Source organism: Sparus aurata, chromosome 10 (assembly GCF_900880675.1).
Source record: "Sparus aurata chromosome 10, fSpaAur1.1, whole genome shotgun sequence".
NCBI classification, from domain to species: domain Eukaryota; kingdom Metazoa; phylum Chordata; class Actinopteri; order Spariformes; family Sparidae; genus Sparus; species Sparus aurata.
This window is the reverse complement of record NC_044196.1, coordinates 16401756-16414302: the sequence shown is the minus strand read 5'-3', so window position 1 is coordinate 16414302 and position 12547 is coordinate 16401756. Positions and strand designations below refer to the sequence as shown.

The following is a 12547-nucleotide window of genomic DNA, read 5'->3' as shown; positions in this document are numbered from 1 at the left end:
AAATGTTACCAACAGTGTTCAAAGTCAGTCTCTTACGATGAATTTTGAGAGAATCAGGCAGCGAGGAAGGAAGTTGGTGAACCAGACCAACCTGAGAGGTTCCCAGTGTTGTTGATTCCCAGGAAACTGAAAGTGTTCAGCTGCCCTACCTCAGCTCCACTAATGTAGAAAACAATCATCTTATTAAAATTGACTTTTTTTACCACATCACTCTCAGGAGACTGTTCCCTCCTGCCTTAAGACAGCCATCAATTCTGCTGCGTCTAGTCCGTGTGGCTCTCACCCCCATCCTGATGAAGTGCTTTAAGAAACTGGTTCTCCAGCACATCAGAGATCGCATCACTGCCAGCTTGAACCCTAACCGGTATGCTATCAGAACAAACTGATCCAATGAGGATGCCATATCCACTGCCCTCCACTCAGTATTCACATACATGGTGAATAAGAACAGCTCCACCTGGATGCTGTGTGTTGATTTCAGCTCATCTTTCAACGTAATCTCACCCATGAAGTTGATTGGAAAGCTTGGGTTTGAGTACCACAATCTCCAAATGGATACTGGACTCCCTCACAAGCAGACCCCAGAGAGTACATATAGGCAGCCACACCTCCAAGACGTTGCTCAATACTGGAGACCCCCAAGGCTGTGTTCTCAGTCCCCTACTATTCACACTGTACACCCATGACTGCACTCCAAGACATCAAAAGAACTCTACTTTGAACTTTGCGGATGACAGCACCATCTTCGGCCACACTACAAGCAACGATGAGGGTTCATATGGGAGGAAATCAATGATCTTGCAGAGCGGGGCACAGAGAACAAAACAACTGTTCAACATCAGCAAAACCGAGGAGCTGATTGTTGATTTTAGAAAGACGGAAGCAAAGACACACACCCCTGTCTAGAGCGGTAGAGCAGGTGAACAGTTAAATGTCCCTCTTAAATACCATCACTGAGAACCTATCTTGGTCTTCACACATTACCACCCTGGTAACTTAGACAGCTGAATTCCAGAGCAAGATTCAGGTCAACTGTTACAAAGGAGCAATAGATAGCACCCTGACTGGAAACATCACAAACTGGTATTGGGTTGTGCACGGCCAAGGACAGGAAATGTCTGCATGGCACCCAATGGATATTACAAAACAACACACACTCCAGCCACAGTCTGTTAACCCTGCCGCCATCTGACTAAAGATGCAGTATCCACAGACCACAATGATGCACCCTTTAGCATCAAGATGAAGGGTGAACCACTATTTATCTTGCTTCTTTGTTTACTAGTTCGCCAGGCTGCAAACAAACCCCTCTTCATTCTGCTCAAGCTGCAAGCATGGTGCAGACGCATGTATTACTCACATATCTCTGCTGAACTTGACAAGTAAACAAAGAACAAAAATGTTGGGTTTTATTTACACAGTGTGTGAACACAGGAAGGGCACAAATCTAAGAGTCCTACCGGGTTAGGACTAACTGACCGGTGCTGACCAAAATTCCTTTATACCTTAAAGTTAAGGTCAGAACCTACACTCGATTGGTACCTTTGCAAACCTCTATTAAAACTTTCCGCACTTTCTCTCAGTGAAAAACACTCAACAATCCTCTCAGCACTTTTACTGTAGCACTGAGCATACTTTAAGTTGCTTTCTTGTTTGGTCTTACAGTAACCTTAAAATCTGCCTTGTATTAACGTAATGTTCTTCATACTCTTGATCACATTTACTCTCGGCCATTGTGAAACAAACACTGTAGCATCTCCTGATCAATGGATATCTGCTGACAGGATGTGGCTTCGTTATGCGAAAATGTTTTCTGATATGGTCACCTCTCACTCTCCTCGAGCACACATTCTCACATCTAGAGTGTTTGCTGTAGTCTTTAGATACATTAGGAGCCAGCTAGAGGACTGGGTTGATATAACATAGAGTCAGGACTACCAGAGTTGATGGCAAATAGTCATGTTAGGCAATCTTGAACACTCACTTTGTTTTTTCAGTTTTGTCACCAACAGAAACAAATAGTAAAAGACATTAAAATATAATGCATAACAGCTGACTGTGATTTAGCAAAAAAGAGACGGGGATTATTCATAAACTTTCGCTTGTATTACTGTCTCGTTCAGTTCTTGTTCATGTGCCTTTTTTTTTCTCTCGCAGCATATTAAAGCAGGCCACGCTGTCTTTTCTGCCTCTTTGTTACAGGAACCTTCCCCCCACGCTCCACCCTCTCTCTCTTTTTTTTGTGTCAACTTGACATGACAAGAGGCGAGAAGAGGAAACAGTTGTTGTTCCTCTCACCACAGAGATGGCTGGAGGTCGCCCTTGTTGCTTGAGCTTCGTCTTAGCATGCACTTCTGTGCTGCTTTTGGGGGTCTTTATCCAAGGTACGTACACCGTTGATCATGAATTTATGGATTTTGAATGTTTTTGAGTGTTTTTTTTTTTCTCATGTGCTCAGAATAGATAGCAGGATTTACTGGATGTGCGCATGTCATGTCGGGAAATGACGTGTATTCCTTGGAAGATGCCCAAAGACAGTCTGTCTTGTGAGTTTGCAAATGCAAGGTGGCGTTTAAACAGCACCTGTGAGAAATGAAGCTGGGGCTTTGAAGCTATACTGGTAGTATACTGACCACTGGGGCATTCAAACGATAGAAATGAATTCAACAACTGAACAATTTTCAAGACAGCATTGGTCGTTCTCTCCTTATAAAGGCACAATCTGTTCAGGGTGCTCAACATCTATTGAAGCTTTTTCTTCAGTTGTTTATGATTGCATTAATCAGCAGGCTATCGTATCTTGTGGTCTATATTTGTGGATATGTTTTGCCTTTTACTGCACACTGTGTCAGCAAATTTCCTGCTGCATCTGCTTGACTGCACACTTGAAAATCCTGACATAACTCAGATATGGGTCATCTCTTCGGTTTCCATCACTTCTTCTTCCTGACAGGACTGGTTATATACTTAAACCTTCAGATATACTTTTAGAAGTTGGCCTAGTTTTCGATAAAATGAAGTTGAAGTCACAGCACAGTACTTGATTAGACAGGAACAAGGGGCGATTTGCAGAAGTACAATACGGAATGTAAGTGTGAATCTCAATTGTTGTGGGCGGTGCTGAACCTTGGATGTAGCGACGGTGACCCTGCGAAAGAGTGTCATGGGGACCTTGAACATTATATAGAAATTATCATTTTGTGTGATTTGAGGACCACCACAGTGTCAGGGAAGGCGCTAACTACAGACAAAACTCATCACGTCATAACAATGCTATGTGTTGAAAATCTGCATGTTGAAGTAAACATGTCTGTAACACTGTGATCCTACCCTCTCACTGAAGTTACATAGTGCGGAAACAAGTGATGGGGGTGCGGAGTGGCTGAGACAGAGACACCATTCACCCTATTAAAAGACGCTGTGAATTAACATGATTTTGAAGCTGTCATTTGAAAGTAAAAAAAAGTTACATAGTGTTGTTTTAAAAGAGACTATACTCTCGCACAGATGGTCAAAATGGGGGAAAAAATCAAGCAAAACAGTTTACTACTGTAATTGTTAAACATATTGTGTAAATAGTGTGTTTAGGTTTTTGTAAAAGGCAACCCAAATACAAGGCACCAAGACAAGTCCACACAACAGACAAAAGCAGGCTGGGCAAATCTAAGAAGTAAGGAGCAATATATAAATGTAACTACAAAGCAGGTTGTAGGGCAGGGGGAACACAGAGAGCCTTGCATTAAGCACGCAGACTAAAACTGACGAGCTGCTAACAAGAGAACGAACCGACATAGACTAAATACACAAGAATGACTTAACTAATGAAACACAGGTGAACAGGGAAAAAGGTGGAGGTAAAGATAAAGACAGGAAGTGTAATAGAAAACGTGACACATGAGGATGACACCAGGAAGACACAAAATTGTAATACTAAAGTTTATGCTGGCAGCTTGTTTAGGTTCGTACTGTTAGCGACTGGGTTAGTGCGAGCATGCACCTAGTTTGCTATTTCGAAAGGTCGGTGATGTTATTCCCAGTAGAGCCAAGGGTTTTGAAAATGGTAACACACATGTAGCAGTAGGGAAGAGAATGCTTGAGGAAAGTTTGAAAGATATAAAACCTCCATGGATCAAAACTCAATAATAGAAAATGTCATAGTTGACCTTGTTTGCCGTCTGAGGTGTGCTGTCGATGGTTTTTAAGACGTCTCTTTCTTATTATTGGTCTATGGGGAAAATGCTTTTTAGGCCACAGGGGAATTTCTTGCAGCAGTACCGGGAGTGGCCACTGGGAAAAATTGAGAGCAAGGCTGTCTCAATAATACATTCGTGGGAGAATTCTGACTTATACCCAAACCCACTCTCACCCAGTAGCCTCGAATAACACAGGTCTAATTATGAAAAAAAACCTCAGTCAACATCTGGTGAGTCAGAATATGTTCACAGATACAAACCTGCATTGTTTCGATATTGTGTCAATATTTAGTAACTACCGAGCACATGCTTACTGAGTGTTGTTCCATCCAATTGTGAGGCCTACCAACAACCATTTACCTGGACATTTCACTCACAGACAACATGACAGTGGAAACAGGTCAACATTTCCTGCTCTACCACTTGCAGCAGCACTGACCGAAAGTGATGAACGACTGACTAAAAGTGTTCCACTGAGGTCAGGGTCTGTGGTTTCACCAGGTTTTAGCTGGAAATGAGACAGTGGTAACCTGCCAGTGAGTTAATACTATTCATAGCAACAACAATGGATGTGACACAAAATATCATTTTATTTCTTATTTTTATTTCCTGTTGGCAATCGCAAAAAACAAAGTCTTATTTTTTCTTTCTTTTTGGAAAGGACTTTTTTTTCAGGACAAATGTAAATCCACAAAACTGCACAACAATAATTCAAAACATGACTCATATGATTCTTCTCTGATCCTCCCCCCTGGTCTATGGCTGAGTCAGAGGACTAAAATAATTTGTTATGGTCATTGTTGGAGGAAACCAGTGGTGTCTTTTTGGCAGATGCAGGCAGGAAACGAACACTAGTAACGGAAGACATCTTTTTGCTTATTCCACCGTACACCATGATGTCATGTTGGACTATATCATCTAATGTTTTACCATGTCATGTCCTCATTCCATGCATGTTAGTCATGTTGTGTCGTGAATGTCTAATTGTCATGTCAGGTCTGCTGTTATTAAAATGGGGCAGCTATAACACAGGAGGTAAAGCGGGTCGTCTAGTGATTGTAAGATTGTGTGTGTGAATGGTTGAATGTGACAAGTGTTGTAAAGAGCTTTAAACGGTCTGTAGGCAGTCATGTCCAGTTTGACTATTGCAGAACAAGTGCAGGGAAAAAGCAGAAGGTTCTTTTGCAGTGCATGCATCTCCTGCGTTGCATACAGAGGTTATGATTCCGGGTGATTTTGTGCTTTATGAGAACTTACGACAATCTCCAGTGATGGGAATAGATAAACATGACAGTGAAGTTTCAAAAATATGTAAAAATAATAAACAAATTAATAGATAAATAAAAATACTCTGTTGTTTACTTTGTGTTTCAGATGTGGAGGCTTCCAGCTGTCAACGTGTCATCCATAAAAAAGTTGGAGACACTGTGGAGCTTCCGTCATGCTTACCAACTGAAGGGGTCACTGTGCCACAATGGAAATATGGAGGGATACTAATTGCAGACAAAGATAAGCATATTCACGAAAATCAGTTTAAGGACAGATTAGAGCTAAACTCCATGAACTTTAGTTTAACAGTGAAACAGTTGACTCTCAAAGATTCTGGTAACTACAGTTTTCTCTCAGAGGAAAATGACACACAAAGGACAACAGTCATCATCTCTCTGCAAGTTCATGGTAAGAAGATTTTTTTTTTTTTTTTTTACTCAAACAAATGTTTGTAGAATGTCACATTCTTGATTTTTAGTGTCTCTGATCCACTTCCTTTAGCCACTCTTATAATTTGGTTTATTCAGATGTTTTTTGGGTGAATAAACACAAAGGACGTATCAGATTTGATAGACAGTTTAAAAGGAAAGTTCAGCCACAAATTAAAAGTACCTGCTGTATTGTTCCTCTTATCAGTAGTATTATTAATCCAGGTAGATTATTTGTTTGTGAGTTGCTGCCGTCTCTCAAATACAATTGAACTATATGGCACTCGACTTTTGGTGCCCAAAAACATACATTTAAAAAACTATAGAAACTATCTAATCAAGATATCCCACACACTTTGCTGTGAGCAGTTTTGTATTGGAACTATTTTCTTTCTACTGAACTACACCTGACAACCATACAACTGCACAGAAGGAAGCGTGTATCTTCTCAGGGACGAGAAGGTAGCTAACTAAGGGGCGGTCCATATGGAAACGCTCTTTTGTGGAAACGCACATGTTTTGCATCGTTTTGGTCCATCGTCCACATGGATCCTGTAAAAGCACGTTTTTGAAACCGGGCTCAGGGTGGAAAAATCCAAAAACGCTGCCCTTGCATTTTTGTGTGGACAGTGAATCCGCATACTTTCCATATCCTGGTGTATCCATATCGCCCCAACCCTCGACCTCTAGCCTTTGACCTCTGAACCCCTCGACGTCTCCTAATAACAACAACAACAACAATGGACTACGTGCTTGTGTTTCTTGCAACTTTCTTGCATTGTAGTTGAGTGTGAGTCGCAGCAGTTCGAGCTTATTATCGGTCCACACAAACAATTCTGGTTTCATTGCACTAGCCATTTTTGTCGTCTTCTTGTTGTGTTCCATTACTCCATCTACTGTCTGTTTGTTAACAGCAGGCAAGCTGTATGCGCATGCTCCGTCTCTTCATCTCCGTTTTTGGTGAATTTCAAGCGCCACCTATAGTGGAATATGAACTACAGCGTGTTGAGTCGTTTTCAGTGGATCCGTTTGGATGCAAATATTCTTGAAACAATGCTGAGGAAGACAGAGGAAAAAGAGATTTGGTACGTGTGGACAAGGCCTAAGCAAGTTAACCATTAATGTTTACACTGATGTCTACAAGTGCCATCTAGTTCCATTATATTGAGAGAAGGCTAAAACTCACACCAAAAAAATCTGGATAGATAAGTGGCGCTACAGGTAAGAGAGAAATATGTATTTTTTAATATAGGGGTTAACAGTAGTTTCTGTTTTTTTTCCGTAAGGGTCCTGGGGATGTTACCACTTTTATCCCCCTTTTTTTTTCAAGGGGTTGCGGGGTTACTGGGGCCAAATCCAGTAAACTCTATGGGCGTAGGCCAGGGTACACCCTGGATGAGTCACCAGCTCATCGCAGGACCCTTACTGATGGCAGCCGCACAAGGTGCCAACTGCAAATCAGGAGCAATTTTGGGGTTCAGTATCTTGCTCAAGGATACTTCGACATGTCGGGTTAACAGTCCCTTTCAAAAAAGAGTTTGTCCAAGGAAACAAGATTAAAGGATTTGAACTGATGTGAATTATCCTTCTTTTGCTATACCTTTTTTATGACCGTGTGTCATGTATTCACCAATTTCAGCCAGCTGCGATGTCTAAGTAGAACTGTCTCTCTCTGTCCCTCTCTACACTGCTTCATAAGAGCCCATTACTAAACAGCCCACCGTGAATTACAATTCCACCTGGCACACATCCAATGAATCCTGCACAGTTTTCCTGGAGTGCAGAGCTGCCTCTGACAGCGGCGTCGACTACAAGTGGACCGTGAGGAACCAAACCAGAAGTGGGTCCAGGCTGCAGTACATCATCAGTGCACAGGATGGAGACACTGACTTCACCTGCACGATATACAACTTGGTCACTGAGATGTCGGTGTCCAAAACTGTGACGTGCAGTAACCATACACAAGGTATGTGCAGAGTGGAGATTAGAGTTTATCACTGTTGAATTAGGTGTTTGATTGTAAGAAAAGAAAAACAAGGCTGAATCACGATATCTAAAAAAAAAAACCTATAGACTTCTTTCTCAGAACTTGAGATGGTTCCGGTGCCACACCCTCACAACAACTTTCAGCGGAAGTAATGCCCCAAAACACAAAATGTTACAAGAAACACCAAAAGCTACAGGGTTAGATGCAGCCCTAGACTACTGTACTTTACATTAGCCGTGAGCTGACGTTAGCAAGCACTGGTGCACACCAATTCAGACACACACCAGAGACTCCCTCCTTTCTTCCCCCTCTTCTCCTTGTAATATTACATTCATAAAGAAAAGTACATTTTTATCCCAAAAGTCATAAAGTAATCTCTCGTCCCGTCGGTGAACGGCTCTGGATCAGGGCAGAATCAGATATGACTCGGGGTCTCTGTTCTCCAGAGGGTGTTCTTTTCAGTTGAAACTACTGAGTTGCCTTGATAAAACTACAGAGATTTTATCGAGGCATAAAGTTTTAAGCAGCCATAAATCTGGTTTCCATATCTGTCACGTGAATCCTGAGAAGCTGATAAATGATCTAACGGCTTGCCACACAGGATGAGAGCATAGATAGCTGATGATGTTGTTGATTAGTGTTATGACTGCTACTTACCTGCGTGTCACTTTCACTCGCTGTTTTTGCATCTACTGATGAAAAATGTAATTGCTGTCTTTTGCCACAGATTTATTTTTGCGCTCATTGTTGCAGTGGCATTCTTGTTTTTCATTCCCTTCAACCTTGTGCAAATGTGATCACCACTGCTGTTACTCTGTCATGATAATGATAATATCATCATTTGCAGATTTCCTGACATTTGGCACTATCCTGATCCTGAGTGTGGTGGGAGGAGGTTGCTTGATTATGGTCATAATTGTAATAGTGGTGTGTGTTTGTTACTGCAAACAAAGGCAATCAGGTGAGAAACACTATATTAAATAACACTGTGTCCCTTTCTGACTTCATAATGTTAGCAGTTGTCCATAACAGCGCTGTTCCCTCATTAAATGTGCCAGCAGGTAGTGACGCAAATGAGCTGACCGTGTACGCAGACATCAGTGAAGTTGCAATTAATGACGTAAGTGTGCTGTGTGTGCTGTGGTTTTAACAGGAATTAAGCACTTGTTTTAGATGAAATGCATGTTTTACCCACACTGTCGTTTCTTGTTTCTTCACTTAAACCTCCAGGAACCAACCTCAAAGCCATGCTCAGTGTATGAAACCATCGATAACAGAGGGACTCCTCATCCAGTCACACCAGGGGTAAGAGCAGAAGTTTTATCTTTGAGGCTCTTGCAGGTTAGCATATATAGCATTCAGTGTTGGGGAAGCTACTTTGAAAGCGTAGCTTGTAAAACTACATGTAGTTCAGCCTTGTAGTAGTTTGAACAAACTACATTTCTACCCCTGGAGAAATGTAGTTTGTAAAACTACTGCTAAAAAACGTAGCAACTACTTACACTCATTATACTCATTTAACTCAGCATTAAATAAATCAACATATGGTGTATATGAAACAAAATATAATAGCCTATAAAACATTCACATGCCAGCAGAAATAAGCCTCTCAAGTGTTATTTTTTAAAGAACAAAAGCTGACATTTTTGGTCAACATCACAGGAACTTCAGAGGCATTAACACTTAGTCATTAGAACTAGATGCCAGGGCAGAATCGCTTGTTGACATGACATGAGCAGTCTTTCAAAGTTTTTATCAGACAGCCGGTTCCGTTTGGCACTAAAAACATCTTTACCAACACTAAAAAGCCGCTCACATGCTGCACTGGTTGGGACACAGGTGTTGAACTTGACAAACACTTTGGACATTTTGGGTAGAGATTTGAAAGCATTTTGTGGGGACTCATCTGTTGACTTCACAAAGACTTCCACCTCATCTACTTTGTCATCAAATAAAAAATATATATTTATATTATATAGGTCTTTTGTGTATATAAAAAAAAGAATTTTATGTTATTGGCCAAAATTGTAGTTTGTATATTGAGTAGTTAAACTACAAAAAATGACTCAAAAAGTAGTTGAATTACTTGACACAGTAAAATTTGAATGTAGTTGAACTACCAGCAAGTTACAGCAAATTGTAGTTAAGCTATGTAGTTCAACTACATGTAGTTTAAGTCTCCCCAACACTAGCCATTTTTAAACAGGGCACCAAGCCGCCAATTTGCCCGTCCTTTTGGCGGCTCGGTCCGCAGTCTTAGACAGAGGCCGGCAAACTGGTGGTCTGGTTTGGTACGCCGATTTCCGCCTCTCCTGCTATCTAAAAACGAGGCGACAATGTGCTGGCCTCTGCATGAGGTGGGCGGAGGTGTCAATGACCTGCACTGTAGAGCGACTCACAGCCGGGGAGTTTTAAAACCAGGAAACTGCAGATGCCGTTGGCTAGTTAGCTCAGTTAGCCGTGCAGATAGTGTTTCAGACTGTGATTAGAAGACAGGGTGGGCTGGGGCTAGCTGGATAGCATGCTAACTTCAGTAGACCTCTCTGCAACATAATACCCAGATATGTTGGACATTACATCAATACTGTTTTTTCGTCACATTGTTTCAATCATTTTTTTAATGTTTCAAACCAAAATGCACCTCGAAGATCATATTTGAAGAACTTAGGTTCACAAAGTATTTCACTGGATTATTTCATATGTACAAGAGGCTTAAAGCTAGTCTGTGCAACATGGCCACACTTTATTACAGGGTGATGGTTAATCCTCACATTAAGTATACCAGTCGCACAGCTAGAGGAGAGTCATCGAGTCAGAAACCCATCAGCTAACATCTAACGACATGGGTGTAATGACTTATGAGCGCAAGTCCACAAACCAGACTGCATGCATCTAAAGCCCGCACAAAATATTTTATTCGTAATTAAATATTGTGCTACTTTTTCTTTCAGAGGACACATACATACGTTCTTTTACACACGTTTGACAAGCAGGCACCTTGAAGATTTAGTAGATAAACCGATATTGCTGTTTGCAAACCACATCCTTTAATGCTGCAGGATTCTGAATGATGAAATTATGCTTGTGACATTTCTACTTAAAATTGCACGCTGTGTTTTTTAATTTTAATTCGGAATAAAATGCCTCTTGCAAAAGATTGTGACACTGATGGTTTTGTGTTTCCCTCTTTTTGTCACGCATGTAGCCCCAGACCGTGTACGACAAGATCCAGCTCAGCCGCGTGAGGAAGGCGTCCGTGTCGCCCTACCAAGAGATTTCTTAGAGGTTCACAGCTCGAGATCAAAAACAGAACACAAGATATTTTGCCCAAAGCCACATTGGAAAAGGCACATTCTAAAGAAATTAAGGCTAATATGACAAAAAAAATTATCTAACACTGTACAGAAAGTGTACGTTGACTGCTATGTCACGCTGTTGTTAATGAGCCATTTTAGGTCTTGAGGCATGGCTCCAACTTACCTTTAACATATCAAATAGAACTGCTTTTATAAGCTATCTATGCCCAAGTTTTTGGTAACACTGTTGTAAATTCTGTAAGTACATAGATTATATATATATATATTTTAATGTTTGTTTTGTATGTTTTCTAACGGAAGTACTGTACTCTGCAAATCTTTTTGTGGACCTTATTCCTGACCCTATGTCTGCAGCGGTGGCTATATTAAACTGCATTCACTGTCAATGTCTCACTGTATTTTTAAGAGCATGTGTAATGCATTAGGTAACTTTCTGACCTTAAAACAACAGTTTCAAAATCCTTTATATGGTAAAGTGTCTTATTATAGGATGCATGGTGTCCCTGTCTCTGCCACTCCGCCCCCCTCATTGCTTGTTTCTGCACTGTGTAACTTCAGCAAGAGGGGTACAATCACAGCAGTACAGACGTGTTTACTTCAACATATGCATACATTGTTATGACGTTATGAGTTCTGTTTGTAGTCAGCAACTACATTGAATCTGGCAAGTTGTTGCAGACCTGGGATTTGTGTGTACAACAGCGGGGATGCACTCAGAAACTGTGGGGGGGCGCCAAATCACACAAAATACCTATTTTTACATGATGTCTAAAAATACAGTCATCCACATTTAACTTGTGAAATGTAAGTTTGGTGAGCTGAAAAACATTATTACTAGCATGAAGATTGGAACCTAAGCTGCTGTTTATTTAAAAAAAGTATCAAGCTACCAGTAAGTACTGGTCAAGTACTGAAAATGCAATAATGAAGTGCAGCATTAGATGCATTTAAAGTTTAAACCTCATTAGTGGCTCAGCTGCTATTTTCGAGTGAGTCTCTATCCACCAACCATATAATCATTGTGTTGTTGTTTCGTGTCCAGCTGGGTGGATCAGTAGCTTTGCCAGCTCTTTCGGCAGACAATAGATCACTCTCAAACCTCATTTCAAATGTCGCACTTTACTTTGACACAAGTTGCTTTTTCACACATTCAGTTCAGTGCAATGTACTACAACAAAGTACATTCACATATCATGGTTGTCAGTACCGGTGTTGTTAAAAGATGAGATGATGTTAAATTGTAACTTTGATAAAAGTGAAAGTCACACATAGAAATAGTACATGGGTAAAGGTCTTACAGTGTCTGATATTTCAGTGTATTTATTTTAAGTATTTTATTTAAGTATCAAAAAG

At 40.8% G+C, this 12547-nt stretch overlaps 1 protein-coding gene across 2 annotated transcripts; it reads left to right on the top strand.

Moving 5' to 3' along the window:
* The first annotated feature begins 2240 nt into the window (after positions 1–2240).
* On the top strand, positions 2241–11655 carry LOC115590501 (signaling lymphocytic activation molecule-like). 2 transcript variants are annotated; one of them, XM_030431884.1, is made up of 7 exons: positions 2241–2384; positions 5568–5870; positions 7590–7856; positions 8725–8838; positions 8939–8997; positions 9108–9182; positions 11083–11655. In XM_030431884.1, the coding sequence occupies exons 1-7, from the start codon at positions 2306–2308 to the stop codon at positions 11158–11160; spliced, it is 975 nt and encodes a 324-aa protein (XP_030287744.1). In that variant the 5' UTR covers positions 2241–2305; the 3' UTR covers positions 11161–11655. The 2 variants fall into 2 exon arrangements, with proteins under 2 accessions (XP_030287744.1, XP_030287743.1); XM_030431883.1 differs by having other exon boundaries at positions 8936–8997.
* The last annotated feature ends 892 nt before the right edge of the window (positions 11656–12547 follow it).